Below are 24692 nucleotides of genomic sequence, written 5' to 3' on the forward strand. Positions count from 1 at the left end.
AGCAGGAAGGTCTCTCTGCTTCATGCCTTGCACGATCAGACACAGGGGACTGAGAGGTTCCTGATTACTTCCAGGAGGGGCTGAAGACCAGCTCTGGGAGCTCGTCCTGTCAGCAGAGGTTCTTAACCAGCCATCTGACACAGAGGAGCTCGAAGAGAAGGAAAACACAACGAACAGACTGCCTGTGACTAGATCATTGCAAAGTGGTAACTAGGAGATGAAAGCAATACAATGATCCCCTATGTGGTGAAGCCCAGTAGTGGTGCGGGAAGAGCACATTACAGAGCAGAGCGCTGAGGTGAGAGTGAAACAGAGACACAGCAGTTTTGCTACTTTTCTCCCTCAGGTAACATCAAGGCTCCCACTCCTTCAGCTGAAGGTGAAAGCAAAAGAGGTTGGTAATAATGGCCTGGATCAGGTTCCCATTTAAAGTAGCCTCTAGAGAAGTGTGAGTGTTTAACATCAATGACTAAAGCAGCTGTGGAACTAATTGCAACACTGCCCAGCATTTCGTCAAGTACAGTAAAGACCCTGTATTCATATACCATTAATAAAAGGCAAAGAGAGTCAACAATTAGTGCTCAAGGAAGTTAATAGCTGGGGAGGGTGGGGGGTATTCTTAGTTTTGCTGGAGATAGGCTTCTGGTAAATTCAAGGCGTGGCTTATGACTAATTAAATGATCTGAAGGAGAGGGATCTCTGATTTAGCCAGAGACAGTGGCTAAATCAGCAGAAGGACTTCTAAGTGTGCCAGGCTTGCGTGCTTGTACAGTAGCAGTCCCCACTGTGCATGAGCTGTTCAAAGCAGGGAGCAGAAACTCTGCCAGATGTCCCGTCCATCCCATGGCCTAGTGTGGAGCAACAATGTCATGTACCCACAATAGTTGTGCAACTCACACACAGTATCAGTGCTGGAATTAGGCCCAGACTCAGCCCTGGTCATTCATAAATATGGACAGAACCCAAGTCCTTGATTATAAACATTCTTACACACAGTTATGCAAGTGACTGAATAATTCAGGCTTTCTTCCCAGATACGGCATAATATTGAGCTATGTAAGAACACAACTCTGCTCTGGCACAGTCTGACATCTCTGTACATCAGCACAGTTTGTAAACTGGAGAAAAGCAAAGCTTACAGAAAAGCTTACAACAATGTGACCTCTCATGGCAGCACCCTCTCCCTTCTGAGCATCCCCCCTCTCCTGCCTGGCTCCCCGTCATGGGATTTGCACTTTGCCTTAACGACAGGATCCCAAGGAAAGGGAAACTATACAGACAGCGTGCTGGGGTGACACACACACCATGGCTGGCAGCGTTACGCCAGCAGCACTGCGGCATTTTGAACTCCAGGGAGAGTTTGAGCAGGAGCAAGCCCATAGCCAGGTACAGCCGCACAGGGGGCAAAAACGCAGCCCAGAGCGAGAGAATCACTGTGGAAAAGTGAACTCTAATCCCACAGTCTCCATCAGGACACATCTAATCCATTTCAGTATCACATACACCCTTCACAGGGTTGACTATAAGAACTGGATAGCTAAAAGTGAGAGAAGGGTTTAAATTTAACAGTGTTTCCATCTTAAGTAAATCAGAAAATACTACCAGCATTCCCCACAATTACCTAACACCCTTTACTACATTTTCTCAGTGACTTGCTCATGCACCTCAGTATTGACTGACTTTCTTCTGTCATTCTCCCAGTTTTCCCTTGACTTCACCAGCTTTGAAATCCATTTCCTTGACTTGTACTGGGCCACAATACTGTGCATTACAAACAGGCACCTCTCTCCATGAAAGCTCCCATTGACTCCAGTGAGAGGTCTCCTGGGCAGACCAGCCTCACCCTAAACTGCATCAGGACCCAGCGCCAATTTCCTGCGCTGCAGCAATTCAAAGTGCTGGCTGATTTAACACCTCGAGAGCCACATGTGAAAATGCTCTGGCCATACTTTCTCTGCTACACATGTGTATGTTTTCAATTTGCATACAAGTAACAAAGCAAGTAAACATGAACTGCTCATCGCTTTGCAAGGTGACTTTCCGGTCCCCTTCGAATTTGGCTCTTTCAGAATTTTCTTTGAGAAGTACTCTATTATCTACACGCACCATATTAGAACAGACAACAGCTTTTTGCAGGTTTAGTTATTTGATCCCTGCAGCAACACGCTCCTGACACAGTTTTATAGCACTCTGTGGAGTTTTCTAGCAATACTTCTTCCATCTCTTCCACAGACAGTGGAACTGGAGCACGCCTCTCATATGGGTGTAAGCATGCTTCCAGTCTTTACAGCCAACTCACAGCTGCACAATATTAAACACAAAAGTAAATTATCATTCCATATCTCATTATATGAAAGGGCAGAATACAGCTAGCTATTTAAGCCTCTACATAATACTTTTAACCTAGAACAGAGAGAAAGTGCATGCTTTGAAAGCTATTTTTCTTTGAAATGTTCAACTAGGTCTTCTGTTCTAGGTGAGTATTTCATACAGATAAAGCTGAGCAGCAGAAATAACTCCTTCCACACCCATTCATTATACAAATTTTGATATAAATCCACATTATAAATCAACCTGATAAAAGCTCAGACAGGTACTTCACAAATGCTCAGCTGACTCCTCAGATATCCACAATTAAAAAAAAAAAAATGTACTTGTTGCCTTGCTATGAACTTGGACTGTATTTGGCAGTTTTACTTTGGTGGTGTACTATGTTTAGCAATTTGGTTTGGCTCTTGATGGGTAACCACTGCAAGGAACAAACATAAACACAAGAAGAAAAAGACCAGAGCATTTCAATCACTTAATTTTACCACAAAACATCTACACTGTCATGCAAAAAAGAAAAAAGCCCCCACCTTATTTATTTCTCTGCAGCTAAGGGACATTTTGCGGCAGGAGGAAAGACATTCCCAGAACTGCTTCTTCCAGACCTTTGTGCACCCTGCAAAAATCTGCCTGTGCCTAGAGTGACTGTTCTCCTGCTCACCTTTCATGCATGCACTGTGCAAATGTTACATACAAAGTGGGAGAGACAGTGTTTTTTAAAAACAAACAGAAAAATCATCTAAAGAAGGTGCTTCGATTCTTTACTTCAGTGTGGATGAAAGTTTGAAGCATTGCCTGTCTTCCTCAAAAGGCAACCACCTCCCTACTAAACACAAAACATACTTCAAGGATGTGAACCTCATTGCTTACTCTACACATGAAAGAGACTATGAACTAAACTGGACTCCAATGCATTCAAGATTATTAGGCCAGCAACCATCTTTCCATCTTTTTTCAGCATTCAGTGCTGTGGGGTCAGGTTTCCATACCCCACACCAGTCTCCATGGAAGTGTATGTGTGTGGGAACAGAACTCATCACAGGATTATTTTTGCTTGACCTTCGTAGGGAGTTGTGGTGCCTCTCTGGATGCACTTTGTCTTTCTAATGCCAGTCCATATGTCTGATCATCTCTAAACTTCCCCCGTGCGTACTTTCGAATCATGTTCAGAGGGACAACACACAATGGCACTCCAGGCTGTCTTCCTATTTATTTTTAAATGCTTCTACTCTCATGGCTGTGGGGAAAGGAGACCAGTCAGCATGCCTGCAGAGACAGCGCTGCAGGCTCCCAGCTCCTGCCAAGCTCTACAGCAGCCTGGCTCTTTAGCCTGGCTCTGGCTGAGCTCTCACCATTCACCCTCTTCAAGCACTGCCTGCTACTGCTTAGTTCACAAAGGTCCTCAAATGAAGAGTTAAAAGCTGTGCAGGAAAGTTGGAGCAAGCCTGCAAAAACATTTTGATAAGCTTGTGTGCAAGTGGAAAGGCAACAGTACACAATAGCCAGGAGTACACGTGCTCTGCCCTGGGCTAAACATAAATTCTCCATCCCGTTCCTCTGCTCTAAGTGATTCCAGGTCACATCCATACATCACCAAACTTTACTATTGTGCTCACGGTATTTAAACTTGGGGCAGGAAGCAGCTGGGCTCCAGTGTATGATCTCATATGGATCTGGGTAGGTATTTCCATGGGAGCATGGTACAGCTTTTAGCAGGCTTAATTTCTGCTCCATACCTGTGTTTTTCTGCCTGGGGAAGGAAATGCCATGTGGACTCTGGCACAGGCAGAGGAGAGTTTATGGCAGAGTATCTCCAGAGGGAACCAATCTGTTGCAGAGATGTTGAAAACCAAACAAAAAGTGAGAGAAATACAAAGATTGACAAAGAATAGTAAAACACAGGTTCATCCGTGAACAGACCCACACCATGGGCAGTATTATGTAGAGGTGGAGCTCAGGGCAGACCTGGGTCCCACACTGGCAGCTTCGCCCTGCCTGCTGAACACCAGTACCACAGGCTGCATTGCATGGAGAGGTACAGGGGAAAGCAGACACTGAGGAATCGGCACCAAGCATGGGAACGGGGCATCCGTGAGTCTCTTCACACAAAGCCTGTGAGCACACTGCACAAGTCACAGCGACCTGAAGCCACCTTTCTGTTAGAAGAGACTTTGATCCGGGTCTAGTCCTTAAGCAAAGCTGCCAGGATTGAAAATAGCAGTAATCACGCCCTCCCTGCCAACATCTTTCTCAAAGACTGTGGAGATTAGGTCTTGCTCCCTGCCTCATTCAGGAGGACTTCTTTCCACATTCCCCCATCACCCCCAAGTCAGATGGGGGAGTATTTTGCAGACCCTGCATGGTCATCTTCTCACTAGTCATACCGATGGAGAGCAAAACAGGACTCTGAGTAACATAAGGCTGTGCAGGTGGATGATACTCATTTTTATAATCCGACACCAGAATAATTGAAGTAAATGTCATGAAAAGTTACTCTAACGCCTACATGCGTACTAACATGCGATATCTAGTAAGCAGCTGTGTTTTCACATAGTTAGATCAAAGAGGCTGCAGAACAAGAAGGTCATGGCTTGGTTACAGTGTCTAAACAACTAAATCAGTGGGTACCACTGGGCCTGTCACTTGATCTCATTACCCTGACCTCACCAGCTCTGGAATTTAGTGACCTTCCCAGATCAATATTTCAGAAATGACTGAAGTTTTAGAGTATGCAGAGATTCTCTCAGTGTTGGCTAAATAATTATATCAAAAGTCCAGGAAAGGGGAAAACTTGTCCCCCCTTTCCTGTTAGCATGCATTTCTCAATTGCTCTGGAATACAGCACACACCCGGGGGGGACCAGTGATCTTCCTTTGCAATTTGCATCAGAGTATTTCTTTCAATAGAACATTTTGGAGATCTTCAACATTTTTTTTTTTTTTTTATCAGGCTGCTATTACAGCCTTCCTTGCAATTTTTTCAGCTCATATTTTCTGGGACTGTGTAAAGACACGTAGGAAGCTCCACCCCCTAACTTTTTTGTCATTTTTACCTCTGTAAACAGAAAGCAGGCTCCTTGGCTGTCAAAATTTAATCACGTGCAATCGTATTTCCTTCTGCCAACTTTCATTGTAATATCATGCATGCAAGGAGGAGGAAACAGGGCTCAGTTCATAGCCAACATACTGATACGACTTTGTTTTCTATGCACCTGACACCTGTTTGTCTGGTTCCAGATCACCAAAAAGCCTACACTGGCCACATGAATTAAATTGAGTTTCAAGCTTTGGGGTTTTTTTTAATTTTGTTTTTCACAATAAAAAATAGCCTACTTTTAAAAACTTGGCTAAGACTTCTTCCTTAAAGTTTTATTAGTTCTGCTCCGCAAGAATAAACCTGGCAACAAAATCTCACAGCTTTATCATGAATCCCTCATTATTTGGATTTTTCTGAAAGCATCAGTATTAAAGCCGCATGATTGCATAAGGAAGTGGAGTTTGGGCATGGATAAAGGGCTCCAACTAAAGCTTATTTCTAGGCTTGTGGTTGCTAGGTAGAACCAAAACCAATCTCAAAGTCCCAAAACCTATGAGCAAGTAAAGACTTGTTTATGCTTAAACACCAAAAGTGAGAGTCATCAGGGTTAGGGTTCCCACCCCCAAAATAATTGCACAGTATTTTGGAGTTTGAATAATGAATTTAATCATTCAAAATCCTGCAGTGGTGCATTCTGCCCATGGCAATAGCATGCGAGCGTAAGAGGCTTTCCTAGCCACCTGGAAAGATAACACCCACCCCCAGCAGCAACACGTCGCAAACTGCCATCCCTCAAAGATGGCCAGATGGTTGTCTCAGCAAAGAGACAGGTCTTTAAAAGTAAGGACTTGCGCCAGTGGAAAGTCCTATTCTCCAAGAGACACATTTTCTGCCAGAACTGCAAAAGATTCCCCCAACACTTCTGTTCCCAGCATTCACACGCTGAACAGTAGGGATGACGATTATTTAGGAGGTTTGGCTGTTACTGGAGCATTCTGTGGAAGAGCAGTGACATTTCTACTGCAAAGTAAGCTTCCCAAACCTACCTACAATGCTGGGATATACAAGCCCTGAAATGGATTGAATGTTGGTAATCCTGCTGGGACTGCCACAGAGACTTGTCTTCTCCAAGTTAAAGTATATAAAGTGAATTTATTCTGCTCTGTATTTCAGAGCTCACACTTCAATTTAGAGCAACTCCACAGAGTTCAGCGGTGCTGTTCTTGCTTTACAGCAAGGTAATAAAGATCATAATCAAGACTTCTACGCTGCTAAGATATTTCTTACTTGGTTTTGTTAGGAAAGGTATATTCCTCTCATCACAAAGGCATGCGTAGTTAGATAGCACATTGTGTAAAGATTATTTCTCCCGATGCGGCTGGCTCTGACTTTAACTGTGGCATTTGAGCACCCTTACAGACTAAACATGAACAACAAAATGTTCTTCATAGATGAAAACTAATTTAAAAGCATCCATTTAACTTGCATTTGGCAGTTAGAAGAATGCTAGTTGCTTGCATGCTTTTAGATAGTGAGGTTAATGGCCCTTCAAAAACAACTCCAAAATAGTCTGTAGTGACATACCATAAATAGCGAGGGCTGGGAGTTCCTTTTTAGTTCCTTTTTGGTAGTCAACAGTAAGGGAAATGGCGGTTTCAGGAATTTATCTCCTCTTCCTCCTCTTGTGCATGCACATGCAAGTGTCATGCTACACAGATAAAGCAAAGCCAGAGCTGTACCCACATTCACTCGTGGCACTGCTGAACTCCCTGTTCTGCCCAAGGATTCCTCACCCAAATCACGAATATCTGGTGGTTAAAAAAAATTATATGTTTGCATATCTAAGTTTATGAACTCAGAATTAGTCTGTAAATAATCTGCAAAAGTCTGAGGTCGAGGAAATGAAGCTATAAACGAAGAGCACAACTAAACTAATGAAAAGATAGGCCATTCATGTAAGTGCTCCTTGTAATACTGAAAGAAAAAAGAAGTGGGTGAGCAACCATTTGTTAGAAACATGTCTGTTAAGAGACACATTTGCAAGAATTGGTATTTTACACAACCTTCTAAGGCTAAATTTCAAGTTTCAGTTTGCACAGGCCTTCACCAGGCTAAGACTTCAACTGATCTTCTAAACCATATCTGAGTTTACACCTTAATCTGAAAGTCAGTCTAGATTAAACATATAAATTCAGGAGCTGAAGAAACAACCAGACCAAACATGATGCATCAGCTGGGACTTTGGCTGAGGACAATCCCAATTGTTCTTCACTTCTCCAAAGAGATTAACTCATTGCTGAAGGGATGACCCTAATTACTGGGCCTCTGATTTTTTTTTTTTAGACACAGCATGTACAAAAATATTTTTCTAAAAAGAGAGAGAGAGAGATTTGCTCGTAGGAAATGTAAACAACAACTAGCCAATAATTGGAAGGAAATAATTGCTTCCCATTATCTCTGACATGCAAACCCTAGATGTAAAGTGAAATTGAAAGAACACAGATTATGCAAGACATGGTTTCCATCTAAGAAAAAGAAGCCAGTTTCTCTGAATGTTGCAGTTGCAGAGCTGAATAATACATCTTGGGACAAGTTGCTAGCCAAGTTGGACCACATGTTTTCATTTCATTTATTTTTGAGGACCTCTAAGGATGCATTTGATCTTCACCCGACTGGTAGCCAATGTTTTGTCTGAATAGACATTGTCCATACAATGCACACATTTGATATAAAGTATATTACCCAATTTGAAAATTCTGTTTTCAGAATTTCAGAATTCAGAATTCAGAAATCTCACTATTCTGTCAGATGTTACCTTGCAGTTTCAACTGAATAAGGTTTCATAAGCAGTTCAGGGAGAGAAAGGCAGGTGTGAAACTATTTTAAAGGGAATAAAACCTCTGAAAATAATTAGTTACACCATGTACTACCAGAATCCCCTAATAAAATCATGGCAGTCAGAACATGTCAACTGGCTGGAGCAAAGTGGCCAGCGGATACCCCGGGGAAGGGATCTGGCCCTAGGAAATGTGGCCTGGCTGGCCAGTAGGCAAGTGCTTTGGGCATGCTGGGGAGCTGTGCAAGAGGACAGGCATGATCAGGCTTGGCAAGATTATGTCAAGTGAAATATTGGATAAACATAATTGCACAAATCACATCCCTGAAAATCTCCATCAATTTATCATCAGCCTAAGCATTCGGAGTTTCTCTGTCCTTGTGCAGATCCTCAGCTGAACAAACAGGCATGACCCACTGAGATCTGGTCCTGTAGCTCTAATGGTGCCTGTGTTACCTGCAGCCACCTAAATGAAATCCTTTTCTTAGGTGAAGAGAATACAGCCTAGCATCTACCTCAGATCCTGCCTGGATCGGCAGCACAGGCACTAGCTGCCTCCATCAGGGAGGAAAAAGCCACCACCACCAGAGGGTTCACTTAGATGGGTTGAAGCTCGTTGCCTTATCTTTGCAAATGGAAGCACTGAGTTCTGTGCTTGGGCTGTTTAAACAAACTCCTGCTCAAGCATGGACTCCTAGTTCTCCCAAGTCAGTAGTGACCTAAAGTTCCTTTTGTTCAACAGTTTTAATAGCTTGTACAAAAAGAAAAAAAAAAAAATCAAGCAATGGTCTTAGCCCACCATTCAGCACCTGGTTACACTTTAGCTCAGTTCCAGGCAGAAAGTGCCAGAGCCCAAAGGTCAAGACAGAGCATGCGTAAAGCCATCACTGATTAATTGGTCTTTCATAGATTTGTTAATATCCAGGTCCCCGAAATTCTGCAATACTCAGGAGCTGCTGTCTAGATTCAGTGTGACAAGACTCAGTGATGTGCTTTTGTCAATAAGTACACACACTTCATGCTTACTTGCTTTACTTAAAGTACAAATCATAAATAGTTGTATGTGACAAATTCCCCGGTATTGAACCTTCACGGCTGCCAAGCAGCATGCTGCAGAACAGAACAAGGAGGGCTATAATTTTCTTTTCTTTGTTTTGTTATTTGACCTTCAGTTTTTCAGTTGTCCTTGGATCAGTCTGGAACTAAATATAGCCCTTTCAGCATTATTTATATGTTTAACCCAAAGCTACCCACGTGTGTCAAGGGACTATCATAACACTGTTCTAAATTATTTTAACAGCTTATTTTAAATTGGAAAATGTGTTTTTTGAAAAACCATTGTCAATTAATTATGATTCCACAAACTCCTACCAACTCTCCTGTGTTTTGTAACAATTTGCTCGCAGCCTATGAGACAAAGCCTCCAACTTGCTCAGAGAAAGCTCCTGAAACTGTCCAGCCTTTGAAAATGCTGACTGATCTTTAAATTAACACATTGATAATGATTTTGGCGACCAGCTATTTACAAATGCAATGCAATTTACAAATAAAAAACCAAAGATGGATCAGCTGCATCCTTGGGGATCAACAGTCATTGGGGCTGAAATGTCCCTTAGTGCACTGTATCTCTACAAACTATTTGGAATGGGAACCAAACCCACCCCATTCAACTGAAAGTCATTAGTGTCTGACTGCATACAGTAATTCCTCACAAACTGAGCAATATACTTTTCAGTCAAAAGGTCTTTACCAAGGAAGGAAAAGACAAAACAGCCACTGTAATGATCCTCCATGAAACCTTGAGAAAGGGCATTTTCCACCTCAGGTAGTGGTTCTGTGCTATGTATGCCAGCTACAGAGTTAACCAAAACAAAAAAGAGCTGGGTGGGTGAGTGGACAGATAGACGGGCGTACATACACGCACACAATTTCTGTCACGTAAGAGCAATTTCCCCTGTATCATCACAATTCTGCAAACAGCATCAATTTTCTTTTATTTACATAACCAGTATGAGCAACTTCAGAGAAAGATTTATGGTACAGCTTGGGTTTCTGTGTGGATTGCTCTTTTACTGTATCAATATTATGTTTAACAACATTTTTCAGTCAGAAAAAGGTCCATGTGAAAGTTGAAAGGTGAGAGAATTATTTCTAACTGTTCTCAGGTAAGAAAGAAAAAAACCCAACACTTTTATCACTGGTCTAAGCAATGCAAGCCAAATTCAGCCTATAAATTTAAAGGGCTTGCACTAGTAAATCAGCTTAGAGTGGTTATTTAAGAGTTCAGAATTTCTTGGATAATGAATGAGACAAGTTGCCCACGTAAACTTTACCGAAATGTTTTTAAATTTTACAGTCAGCTCTATAACTTGACACAAAATAGTGTCACCCAGAAAAACAACCAGCCATTGCAACTAACAACTGGGACAAGATTTCTGACTGTTAACCACCTCCATTTAAAGCCAAATTTTCAAAAGAACTGAGCACCTAAAATATTTTGCTTCTTTGGAAAAAAAGTCAGCTATTTTACAGTGCTTACCTTTCATTTCCTTAAAGATTTGAGTTCAAGCTTCATAGATGCTACAAGCCTAAATGCTCAGATATAAGCAAACCACCTTGGGAAGCATATTCACAAATACAAGTTTTTAAAAACTGATTCATGTGCACTTGGCAGTCAGTGAAATTTCTACTGAACTTTTGTTGCTGCTCCCTGACTTTACCAGGGCAACGGCACAAAGTAAGCGGAACCGAGTTCTCAAGCAAGTTTGAGACCCTGATTTAATGATACAGTAAATCCAGGTTTAGGGCAAGAAGCCTCTGAACAGAACCATCCCAGCCACACCACCCAAAGAACTGATCTGGTAGAAATGAGCTCTGTTAACTCAGATTTGTTAATATGGAAAAGTGAACTTTGAACCAGATCAAGTACAGCCCATCTTCTCCCAGTAGCATAGCAGAAATGGTATAAACTAGTTGTCTTGCACTCCAATTAATTAAATCAGAATTGTCTCGTGCCCACCCTGGTCTAGGTCAGATCTGCCTTAGAGAATGATCCAGTGCTGATGAGTGTGAACCCGCAGCCCGAGTGCCGCAATGACAGATACTGACGTGGTGTGGAGAGACTGCAGTTTTTCAAAAACACAGAACAACATATCAACAACAGAATGAAGATATACAAGGCAAAACCAAGCTGGTGTCATAAAATACCTTCAGGGTCAACAGCTAATGTCCCTGTTATAAAAGTTCTATTGGTTTTACCCAAGGTTATTTCCTTAGCTGCCAGAAGTCATTTGGCTAGAGATGGGATAAGGGGGCTGCTTTGGGCACTGAGCGCGATCTATCCAAGGGTCAGATCAGTTATGTTCTGCTGCTTATTTAGAAGCTGTTTATTCTGAGTCATTTGCTGTGTATTTATATATAAATAGAAATGTATACATATGTGTGTACATACATGCATACTTACAGGCTGTTTACATAAAAGTTCTCAGGAGCTTTTTGGATGAGAAACCAGTATTTTCCTTCAGTTCTAAACCATGCTTTATCACGATGACCAGAAGAAGTGTTGCCAAATTTTATTGCCCTCCTGCCCCCCTGCTAGCTCCAGGTTCCTCCACGTCTTGGAGGCTACTGACTATTTATGGCAAAAAAGGAGTCCATTAACCTAGCAATGCTCAAACTTTTATCACCTTTCCCTGCCCCTGCAAAGGTAAATACTACTCCCCCAGGCCTCAGTTTAGGAACATCTGGCTTAGCCACCCTCCTCCTGTACAGAAGCACATCTCAGGAGGGGAAAATGAGCAGAAAGATGCTGCTGAGATAAGAGACATCTGCAGCTGCACCTTTGCCAAGGGCTGACCTGCATGTATTCCCAAGCATGTGAGACCTCACTATGCACATTATCTACCAGCTCCTCATGAAGAAACCTCTGCTCTTTTTCATGCTTGATCTCTTTTCATGGTGCTGCTGGGTCTCACACCCCCCACTGCAGCTTCTGGCCACTCACCTGAGCCTCTGAACTGTTCACCATGGCCAAACAAAAGCAGGAAAGCAAGAGGTACCATCATCCAAGGGCTTCCAAGAGGCTGAAGGGGCCACTTCTCATTGCCTTCTAGCAGGCTTATTCCCGCAACAGACTTGTGCCCAGCCACAAAGCCACAGTAGCACCAGAGAGGAACTCCTCACCAACACAGACACATGCAAGTACACACAGGGCAGCAAACTCTGAACAAGCATTTTGGCTGTACCCTCATCCTTCCCATGTTTATGATACACAGAAACTCACTCAGATTATTTCTGCCCCTCATCCTCCCACAGACAAGAGCCCAAACCCATACAGAGTGAAGACACAGTGGTTGTGACTGCAGAGCTCCTCCAGCATATCTCTAGCATTGCTAAACTATACGCTATTAAACAACCAAATATCTCAAATTTATTAGTAAACTTATTACAGCATTGTAAAAGAAAAAATGCGGGGTTTTTTTATGATGGAGCTGCCACTGTCTGGAGGAAACCTGTGTTTTGCAGACACAGAAAGGCACACACGTATTTCATATGGTGCATTGCAAGCTGCACAGAATAGAAAGCAGCTGGAGGAAAATGGCTATAGAGAAATGGTTCTCCTGGGCATCATCTGTTGATTTGTTTTGTTTATAGAAGGAATGAGATTTTTATCTCTGCTCAAAATATAAAATGCTTTCATGGCACTGAGCTCACTGCTTGGCTATGCTCTCACTCAGGAACGTAAATAAAAAGGGGGGGGGAGGAGGGAGAAAAGGCTTTACTGCACAGAATCCCTAGCAATGTCAAAAATTAAATAAAAAAAATGTCCATCAATGATACAGTCTAGGCTTGCAAGAGGAACTGAGTCACCAGCTACCATGGAAATGAGGGCCTCCTTACCATGCTTGTTAATAGCTTGCTTCTACTAAAGCTGAGGAGGCAGGTTAGGGGACAAACTACTCAGATCCCAAGTCTCAAATCCCAGCCCTGAGTCCCAGCAGGATGAACATCCTTACTCTGTGAATACACCAGTCCTTATGAGATGCATGGTCTGCAAAGGCACAGACTCTTAATGATCCTTCCACCATCTTGTGCCCACAGCTGATATTCCAAACTCCCTCTGCAACCTTGCTCTGGGGAGATTCTTCACTCCTCTGTGCCTGACAGCCAAAATCTGATGGTCTCTTTCTTTCAGCAACAGGGCTCTGTGTCCTAGGAGAACACCAGACAGCTGGTTTTCCACTCAAGTTGATAGCACTGCCATTTATATTAAGCAAAAGTCATATCTCAGGAAAGAAAATAAATTGTGAAACCACTAAATACTTAACTACTGGTAATAATTTTAACTTTTTAAAGTTTAAAAACATAACTACTGAGGATGGTGTCCAAACTGTGAGAAATGACCCGAAGTCTAAAACTTTCTGGTAGACAAAGTTTAAAATAATATTCCTCTGAGATCTGAAAGGCTCAAGGTTTGTTGCCATAGCTAGGAATAGTTATCACAAAACTGAGGATCCTTTATCTTTGCCCCACCTATTCTTAGCTCTTAAGAGGAGATTAGAGACATCAAGCCAGATACAGATCTAGAAGTGAAGGCTGCTGAATGTCACTCCAGAACAGCCTCACTTCATTAGCTACAGAGTGGATCTGAAGTCTTTCTGGGACCACCGAGAGGTGTTTGCTCTTCTTAAAGCTGTGTTGTCTCTCACTCAGCCAGAGGTGTGACCTGACTGGCTACTGAGGAAGTATTTGGGCAGCCCAGAGTCCCATGCTGGGTACAATACATCATAACTTTCAGTGACACGAAACAATCCAGAACATTAGTGTTTTACTCACTGAAATCTGTTTTTCCATAAACATACAGCTTCTCAGTTTTCCTACCATGAAGCCTATACTGAGGTCTTTCTTGGAGAGATTGCTGCATCTCAACCCATGATATTTCAGAAAATCTTAAAATTGAGATTTGTTAAAGTCTTCAGAGGGCATGCAGATCACATTGATATTTTAAAAGTTGGAAGAAGGCCCTTGCATTCTTGACCACTATCACTCTCTGTCCCTCATGCTAGCATGCAACACATTGAAGATCCTTTAGCTGCTCCTTCCTCTCCCAGGATGGCTGTATTTCATGTCTTTCCCACATTTCAAACCACGTGCCTCAATGACCTCTTCATCTTGTTATAGCTCTACTGAGAGGGTGTTTACATAAAAGCTCTTTGGAGCTTTTTGGATGAGAAACCACAAACATGCATGCAGAGATTACATCAGATTTATTGCTACTGAATAAGTTAAAAGAATACTTAGGGTTACAGGTTCAAAACTCTGCCAATAGTTCTCATCCAAGAGCATTCATACAGCAGGAGCTTGTGATCATACAGTTACCAATTACCCATCTCCTCTAAAGTCCACTGCCTTTTCATCCTTCCCATACCTCTCAACTATCACAAGGTTTCTACTAGCTGAAAGGAACTATTCTTTCGAAGGAAGCAGACTTCACTTTGTCAACACAAGCACATAGCCACTGCCCCATGCCCTACTCCCAATACAGATCTTAGTTCAGCTCCTTTCCTCCAGCCTCAACTTTCCCAAACATCCTTGGCCTCAATCTGTAATGACCCACTTTGAATTCATATGGAGTCATATTCTTCTGTTCTCACTCATTCTTCCCAGTCCTTCTCCAGCCATTGCTGGGCATCCAGCTTCTTTTCCTATCCAAGAAACAAACCCATATAACAGCTTTTGCCCTTTCCTTTGTTTATTGATTCCTTAATAAACTCCCCCCAAAACCCCACAGGTTCTGCAGAACCGTGAAAGAAAGGACTGGACAGGGAAGAAACTACCAGAGGAATGGAAATGAAGAATCTACCACATTCTAGATGACCCCTGCATTAAAACTCTAGTATCCCTATTGACCTACACAGTCACTCCAGTCATAGAAAATAGATGTAAAATAAACAAGCAGAACTTAAAAGAAATTGTCACCAGTGTAAGCAGTGGCACATAAAGCGAGGGGATGAAGAGACAGATACTGAAAATCGTTTTCTCAAGCTCCTCCACAATTCCTGTGAAAGTGAAATAAATGCATTTCCAGACTCAAGCCAGAAAATACTTTGAGCTCTTTCTGCTGGCTGTTTCTCAACAGTTAGCACACACTTTGCTCATGGAACAGTAAACTTTGTTTTCAATGGGGAAAAAAGCCAAAAACAAACCTAGGGAGATAACAGATAAAGAAATCCATCTAAAGGTTTCGGGTATGTCAAGGGGAACTGATAAAAAACGATCTCTCGATAATATGTCAATATTTTATTGTAAAATAGTTTTCAGACAGCTCCATTAAATACTGTATAAAACCTTCCTCCAGAGGAGCAAGGCATGGCAATCAAAGGCATTAATTAACAGTGAGCCAGCAATGAGGACAAAACACACCAAACAGTTATTGATGAAGCCTGATACAAAGACAAAAAGGAGTGAAGAAGAATATAAGGCAACTTTCTTTTAATGATGGGAGCAGTGCTCAGGGAGACAAGAGAAGGCAGAACACAGATTTACTTTTCAGCACTCTGAGGAAGTCTCACCTGTCAAAGCTGCCCAATTGATTTAACTTTTCATTTAAGAAGGAGCACAGCCAGGCTGGCAGGACACTGAAAGATGTGGAGTGACAAGTCCACGCCCCTTGGAGCACATGAGGATGCAAAACTAGTCACCCCAGTGCAGGGCAGTCACAGGAACTGCCAATATGCTGCCCTGGGGTTCAGGGGAGAGCAGAGTTCACAGCACTGTTCAGAGGAATTACAACAGTCCTGAGAGGCCCCTCTGAGCCTGGCAATTAAATGCACAGACACAGCAAGAGATAGCCCCTGCACAATGGGATGGAGTGTCACACTGCTCACACAGGCAGAGCCTTCTCTTTAAGGAGGCTGTTTACATTGCCTTCTTTCATCATCTAATTTCAATTCCATTTTGTGTATCAAAAGCATTGCCTTAAATTCATCCGGTTCTTAATACAGTCAGTGGATCTCCCACTCTGGGAGCATGAGCTCCCAGAAGCTAATTCAGAGCACCCAAAACTAGTTTGCAAGGTGCCTGAATATCCCCAAGATGAACAAAGCAACCTGCCCCAAGACAAACAGCAGATCAGAAGTTAAAAGTAAATTGCTAGTCCAGAAGAGCTAAGTGAAGCTCCAGAGAAGAACCCCAGGCAGAAGCTGCCCAATGGAGAAGCCAGAGTAATTCCCCCGCCTGCCAATCTCTCCTGCCTGGTCAACCCAGTCCAGACCAGACCCAGTCCATTCCAAGCCCTGCAGGAAGGGAAAGCAGAAATGGGATTGCTTAAGGGCTGCATCCAGCTCCTGTTGGCCTGGCAGCATTTGTGAGCTTTAGCCAGCTTTGCAGTATGCTCCACTGGATACTACATCTGGAGACAATGCCAGAAGACAGGTATATACAATTGTTTTGTGAAAGGAAGCTAACCTATCCCTGTAGGTCTACCTTAACATACTGTTAATGCTATAATCTCCATGCACCAAAACCAAATTGTGCTTCAGGGATTTTATGGGGAGAGGCATGAAAAGATTTAGGAAAAAATGAAGACCAGGAGGAATGAATAGGCTGGACATTTACTCCTTCACACAGGGTTGTTAGGGTAAAATGCACCTTCACAAAAGCAAAAAAACAGGAAGCACTTGAGGGTCTTCAAATAAACACAGCTGGAGATGTAATCTCTAAGTTTTTTTTAAAAAAAAAAAAAAAAAACAAAAAAAACCCAAATTTGAACAGGCCTCTGAGTTTTGCAGTGAAGTGCAAGCAAGCAAAACAAAAGCTGCACATCACTAAAGGCTGAAATACATTTATCAGGCTAACCAGGGTTTTATAACAGCCTCTGAGGACATCCCAGAGAATTTAACTCTGAAGCTGCAAAAGCAATGATGGAAAATTGTTGTACCTCTCCCCCCACAAAAAAGAAGACTTTATTTACCTAAAAGCAGCATAATCAGGGCACCGAGTGAACTTCATTCTGGATGACCAAATCTTTGCTTCCAGTGAAAGAAAGTATTTAGTCTTTTGTGGTGTGGCACTTTTCCAAATTATAATTCAGTATCCTACTCTGCTCTTTCTCAGGCTCACCTAGAGATGCTTGATTTAGCTCAAAGATGAGGCCATATATTGCACAGCTGTGGGATCAAATTATGTTTGACACGTTAGTGGGAATTCCAGATTTACTTGATGTAAAGCCGCGTGACAAAGACAATTCAGAATCTGTTAGTTTTTTCTGTCATCACCAGCAGTTTGCTGATGTTTCCTGTTGAGTCAGATCCTTCTAGTTTTCATAATGGGACATTTGAATGAAGGGGAGGGAAGCAGAATGACTTCCACTGACATAACGGCCATTTTAGGAAAAAACCAAAACCAGCTGGGGTTAACAGAATATAAAAAAACAAAATTTCCCTGCCTTCTGACCCTATAAACCTGATTCAGGGTTCACCGCAAACTGAGAAGCTGCAAGGTTGTACCAGGGGAAGGCTCATTAGGGATGGTAACCTTGCAGCCCAGCTGTGAGGCCAGCCACCGCTGTGGGAGGGATGTGCAAGACGGAGGAGAGCTCAGCAGCCAGTGCCCAGCAGCAGTACACGAGCATCAGCCCTGAGCACTCGCCGTCGGCAGAGCTGTGCTTTTTGCCAGTGAAGGAAACAAGCATACTTTAACATCGGAAGATTACGATGTCTCTCTGAACCTCTCAACTCAATGAGCCTGACATGAGAGCAGAGCTGTACATCTTTACAGGGGCATGTTGGTGCTCTGTACCCAGGCCTGTTTCCAGCCGTAATGGTCCTTGCAGCCCTGTGCCTCTGATGGCAGCAGTGACAGCTGGTAAAGTTTGGGCTTACCCACCCACAGTTGGTGCTCCTTCCAGAAAGGATCCAAGTTTTGTGCTGCCTGATACTGGATGTGTCCAGAAGTGTTATCTGGATGCATTAGGGAGAATAACCTGATCACCTTATGCCTGCACTCAAACCATAAGCCTAGAGCTCTAGCAATCAAACATCTTCTGTAAATACTAATTTTTTTGAGTAAAAAAATGGTGCCAGATATAGTTTTAGGTGGCATCTAGCTGGAAAAATAAAATACCTGAGATCTGTTTGATCTCACTTTTGCCTCACTCAAGCCCATTCTGCAAAACCAGAATGAAGTTTTATTTGGGGACAGATTATCTCTAAACTTTCCCTTTCAGAGCCCTTTCTAAAACCACAGATATAAAGTAATGCCAAACAAGCAATAGTATTGAAGTCACCTGTATCAAAATACTACCTGTCCTGAGATTAAATTCTGATGTTGTCTAGTACAGGTGTGGTACCAACTGATGAACTCTAACACATGTTGTCCCACATGTCTAAGTAGCTCCTGCATCTAAGTGTATGCAAACATCTAGGATTAAGGCCAGAGGAAAAAAAATATTAAGTTTAGTTTTCATTCTTTTTGATCAGAGACTGCAAATGCTTTGGGTTAGGATTGACTTTTTATGCAATGAGTGGACAGTATCTAGATCCAGTGGAACCCAAATCTCTCAATCTCCCTATACATTTCTGTAATACAAGTGATCATTAATACTGCTTCACTGTAAAAATGGCATCTTTCTGAATGATTAAGTTTTCAGAAACAGACAAGAACACCACTAGTATACCTTTTGCTATGTTTGAAAGCATGCAATTAGACATGTATCTTACAAACATAAACAAACACCTCCCATCCAACCTCCATGTTTCTAAAAAAACCCAAGTTTGTTTAGACAAGGGGTTGATAATCCAGTTTGAACACAGGTATCTGAATGCTGTGACAGCTTCTTCATAATGCTAAGCTTATGGTACATTAAACTTTAAAGCAAGATAAACTCCTGCTTTCATTTTATCAAACATCTTCCCAGACAGCAAGAAGAAAGACACAAAGCAATGTTTGCAGCTACAACCAAGCATGGGATACCCAACTCGGCGTATGTTTGAAATGAAAACGAACATGTTGCATAGATATAATACTGTATTTTTCAATAGAGACTATCACTGGGATTTGTAAATGTTGACCTCATTCCTCCCTTAAGTGCTTATTTTTATTTCATGCCTGAAAAAAACCTGAGATTCACAAAGATTAAGCAAATGGAGACAGCACTCCTTGCAGTTGAGAAAGGAAGTGCTCTTAAAAGAAACTGCTCTGATACTCAGTTTGTCTAGTAGCAATTACAGGGGGTGGGAGAGACATGGACAAGACATTTTTTAGGAGTACTCAGTGTTGTGCCACTGGTATTACTGAACTTCATGTATTTAGCCATATTACGCCTTTTTGCTGTTGGTTAAGCAGTAATTTCATTGTCTGTCACAACAGTAATGAGGTAGCAACAGCCATCGAAGAATCCATGATATGAGATCTGCAAGAAGAGACTTTGACCTACTGAGAGCAAGTGCTAAGGATGGGGAGGGTAGACAGCAAGCAGGCTTGAGCAGCCTGTTAAATTAACAGATTACCAAACAAAGCAACCTAAGGTTTGTTCTTCCCATTTCAAATCTGAAGAGACTGTGTACCCAAAAGCTTCTCTGTTCTTTCTACTCCCAACATTAAAACAACTACCTTAGAAAGTCTCTCCTTACAGCTGACTTAAGGTCATGTGGAAGACAAACACTGAGAGATTATAGTTGCTGAATTTTTCCACTGATTTAAAATTGACACAATACACTACACGCATCACCTTTATGAAGGTGATGTACACAATACACTACACCGATGGCAACACATGAGAAATCAGAGATGTGCTATTAGAGGATTAGTTATAAAGAGTTATTGATGATCTTCACTGTACCATAAATAAGTCTAAAAAAATTTATCAAATCATACAAGTTTCCTCCTAAGACCTGTATCTTCTCTAGAGGTTTATTTTCACGCAGCTACAGCCTCTCCTCCCTTTCGCAACCAACCCTTGCTTCTCTCCCTGTTTCATATGACCTCACCTTACCGAAAAATGTGAAAAGATTGGTCCTATCACAACTGAGCAAGATACCACCTGCCAGCTGAACTGTGATAAATCACAGCTGGCCTTACAATACACATGCTAACAGTGACTGAGGCTGAACCGATGGTCAGCAGCTCAAGGCTGTCATTCAAACCACCCAGTACCCCCATCCACAAAAATCATGCTAAGGAAATAATTCAATAACACAACAGTTGCCATCATCGTGTTGCTATTCTAGTGTGCATTAGATCTATTGACTCTCTTCTCTACCTGCAACTGCCTTCTGTTTAGCCTGTAAGACTTTTACAGCCAACAAGATGGACAAACTGCCTCTTCCTTGTACTCACATAACAGTTGACACCATATGACCCCAATTAATCATAAGGTACTTCCATAACAAAATTTACAACAGCAAATATTCATTCCTCCATTCCCCCATGACTGCCCTTCTGAAAAGATACAATGCTGGTAGAAAAAGCTAGAAAAAGAAGAATTCAGAAGTTATTAAAAAATGAGAATAAGGCTTAGAATGAAAACGTCAAAGGAACTTGAAGAGTTATTACTTTATTATTACTCCTGCCATACATAACACTTGTGTTTTCTGACTCCTAGAAGAGCCAGACAATTGGGTATGCAACATGATTGTAATAAAAACATTCTCTAAAATTAGGGACCCGCATTTCTATTAGCAACCCTTTACATACTCTTTAAATGAGTATTAAACTCATGCCATGAACAAAGGAAGCTGTGAGCACGCACTGGGTTTTACTTATTTGTTTAAACAGACACGCAGTATAAAAAAACTTTGTAAAAAATAGACTCTCAAATGAATAGGTTGACAGGTTTAAGCAACAACCACCACACTTGCAGATGTGCTTCAAGCCATTAACCTTACAGGTTCAGTCACTGCATTTTACAGAAATAAATGGATCTGAATAGCTTAGCCCCCAGGCACACCTACCAATAGCCCACAGATGTTGCCCAGCATATTTCACTGCAAGTTTAAGAAACACCAGCTTCTCATTGGAGGAGTGACCTATAGGCACCTGTACTTAATAAGCTACTTAAAATCAACCCATATCTGTAGATCAGCAAGATTGATTAGTAATAACCATTGGCAGGTAAGAGTATAAAACACTTTCCCATATACAACTCCACCTTCCTTTACTTGATGCCTTCACAGAACTCACCTTCAGCCAGGAAAAGAGAAGCTCTGAAAGGGGTATCTCTACTGTAAGGCAATTTCCCACCTCACTCCTAAATTGGACTTTTTGAAACTTATATGGTAGGCACTGAATTCAGCAGCTATCTGTTCACAGCCAGGAGCCTGGTTTAACTTTGACTTCAGTCTGCAATTAGAGCTAGGTTTGTTTATGGCAAGACTGAATTCTGCACTAAACTGCCATGTCTTCGTTTCAAGGGAAGGAACAACCTTCCTTAAATTGAACCTGAAAATGAGGCTCTGGAGAAGCATGCACCAGAACATACCCTACATTCATACGGAACAGTTCTGTGTCTTCAGAGACCTCAGCCCATCTTAACATGTACTACATGGAAGCATCGAGCTCTTTCAGCTGACTCGCAAGCATCTGGATCTCACCAACCGATCTGCATTTCTGAACTGTGGATGCACCTCTGCCCTCCCTATCACACCCTTAAGCTCACAGAGGTGCACAGGTCAGCAGCTAAACAGCATGGTTTTACTGAAAGATCTAGTGCCGCCATTCTTTTCCTGGTAAAATTCAAAGGAAGTAAGACTTGGACGTTTGTGATGATTTGGGCAGATCTTATTAAGAAAGCAGGCTCACCCACTTACTTGATATGGCAACATACATCAAATGTGGGCTTGACTTGACTGTTTTTCAGTCTCTCTAGACCCTCCCTTGACACAGAAAGAAGTTGAACAAAGCTCAACAGGGTCAAAGAATAAAGAAATATGTGCAGAAGTGATCTGTCATTTACACTGCTGCAACAGAGTTGTGCTAAACTCATGATGCCATCACTATTCTCTTCTAGATTAGCTTTGGGTTTTTGTCAGAGATTCTTTTTCTACCACTGAAGTCCCTGAAACTTTTTTCTTGAACACACATACAAATGAGAAAAAACACTGGTTGACTGGAAGGCAGGATTTGAAGAGGTATTCATTCAAGTAAAAACAGTCAGAAAAGCACTCCCAGTTCGGCTAATTTAATTTCTGAAATAAATTATCTGGACAGGGTGGGTTTTTTCATTTCAGTACAGCTCACTGCAATGCCTACTGTGCTAACCATTAGGGCTGCTGTTATTCTGATTTGTATCCACTACTCGGTGTGGAAAGAACAAGAGAGGAAATTCAAGCAGCAGTTAAAGTGTCTGTACACTTAAGCCAAGAAGCCTGGCAAGGGACAAGTGTGAAGCATAGTACAGAGAAGAGGTCCAACAAGTACTCGGTTTCTTTCTGACCAGCAACAATATTCCTGCTGCCTACAGAAACTAGTAAGAAACCACCAATAGTAAGTTCCTAATTTTGAGGACAATTTTTGTTAGCAGTTTGTTGGTAAAGCACTTACGAGAAAATATTGCAAGGAGAGAATTCTCTAAAAAGCATCATGAGTTCCATAAGTATTTATTTCAACCCCTGCATCCAAACCAACTCCCCCTCCATGTCCCTTCTAGCCAATTATCTTCCAGTTTCCCCTTATGAATAAAAGACTATAGATGTTGGGGATCTTCTGCAGGCTTTGTGTCTGATATGCAGCCCATATCACCATTATCACTTACCAGTACAGCAGGACCAGGAAGACTGCCAGCAAAGCCAGGGTAACCGTTGTACTATTCATTTCTATAGGGGCAAATTCCAGGAGATCTACAGGCCCCATTTTCCTCCACTGCAGCTCCAGCCTTGAGTGGTGTGTGCAGGGGAAAGTCTCTGCAAGAGCTGATAAAGCCTTCCACAGCTATATGAATGACATCTGCAGCAAAACAGGAACCAAGAGAGCAAAAACACATCAAGTCAAGTAAAAACTGCCAACCTTTCCTGTTCTCATCGACTGCACACTCTGAGAGAACTTGAAGGTTCCCTGCATGGTAGGATGTAGCAACTTCCCCCCTCCCACTATTGTTGACTGTCATGCCAGTAAATATTTACATACCCACTGCTTGAGACATCAGTGCTGTTGAATAGGTTTTTAGACATCAAGTATGGGAAACTGGGGAGAGTGTGGGGAAAAAAAGAGGGGAGGACAGCCCGACCATGGTACAGATCATGGAAGAAGAATATAAAGACCCTTCAGGGGTGCCCTGGCATACAAACAGTGGCATTCTCTGAAGTAAGATCAACAGAGCATCTCTGCAACATTAAACTTCATCTCCAAACTGGTTATACCTTAAAAGAATGGAGCAAAGTAAACTTTAAATTATCACAACTAAAAGGAGGAATTAAGGGAAAACTCTTCTCATGTGACTACTGGAACACATATATAGAAAGAAAAACTAATGAGCAAAAAAACCCAACTGTACTACCAGGGTCCTCAAGTCAGCATCTGTCACATCGGTTAGTCCACACAGACAGCACTGTTTGGCTGTTTCATCTCAGGTTCATGAGTAATATGAGCAAATTTTCCTGGCTTAATGCAGTGGTACCCTTGAGGTACCATCAACCCGCCTCTCCAGAGATACTCTGGCAAACCCTGCATTGTATTTCTAGTATCAGCGTTAACATCAGTATGGCCACATCTACTATCTCTCCACTGTGGCACAGCCAAGCTGTCACACTCCCTTGAACAACCTGCACACAAACAGTCAAGCTTTGACTGCAGTTCAGAAAATGGTTTGTCCATAGTATAGGAATCATAGAATCATAGAATGGTTTGTGTTGGAAGGGACCTTAAAGATCATCTAGTTCCAACCCCCTGCCATGGGCAGGGACACCTTCCACTAGACCAGGTTGCTCAAAGCCCCGTCCAACGTGGCCTTGAACACTGCCAGGGAGGGGCCATCCACAGCTTCTCTGGGCAACCTGTTCCAGTGTCTCACCACCCTCACATCACAGAGTTTCTTCCTTATATCTAATCTAAATCTACCCTCTTTCAGTTTAAAACCATCACCCCTTGTCCTATCACTATACTCCCTGATAAAGAGTCCCACCCCCAACTTTCCTGTAGCCCCTTGAAGTACTGGAAGGCTGCTATAAGGTCTTCCCGGAGCCTTCTCTTCTCCAGGCTGAACAACCCCAACTCTCTCAGCCTGTCCTCATAAGGGAGGTTCTCCATCCCCCCATCATCTACACAGCCCTCCACTCTCTGCCCAGCCTGTATTTGTGCATGGGATTGCCTCAACCCATGTGCATGGGATTGCACTTGGCCTTGTTGAACTTCATGAGGTTTGCATGGGCCCACCTCTCAAGCCTGTCCAGGTCCCTCTGGATGGCATCCTTTCCCTCCAGCGTATCGACTGCACCACACAGCTTGGTGATGTTGGCAAACTTGCTGAGGGTGCACTCAATCCCACTGTCCATGTCACCAA

At 42.4% G+C, this 24692-nt stretch overlaps 1 protein-coding gene across 4 annotated transcripts in view; it reads right to left on the reverse strand.

The window, feature by feature from the left end:
• The window catches only part of TBXAS1 (thromboxane A synthase 1), a 232174-nt gene extending 209036 nt beyond the window's left edge, over window positions 1–23138 (reverse strand). For 3 of the 4 annotated variants that reach the window (XM_074825959.1, XM_074825957.1, XM_074825955.1), the window contains exon 1: window positions 22950–23137. In XM_074825959.1, coding sequence (XP_074682060.1) covers window positions 22950–23047 — 98 coding nt within the window. In that variant the 5' untranslated portion in view covers window positions 23048–23137. Of the gene's footprint in view, window positions 1–22949 lie in introns of all 4 variants that reach the window. The other variant, XM_074825958.1, reaches the window with a different exon arrangement.
• Between the last annotated feature and the right edge of the window lie 1554 nt (window positions 23139–24692).

This window comes from Strix aluco, chromosome 5, assembly GCF_031877795.1.
Source record: "Strix aluco isolate bStrAlu1 chromosome 5, bStrAlu1.hap1, whole genome shotgun sequence".
Lineage (NCBI taxonomy): Eukaryota > Metazoa > Chordata > Aves > Strigiformes > Strigidae > Strix > Strix aluco.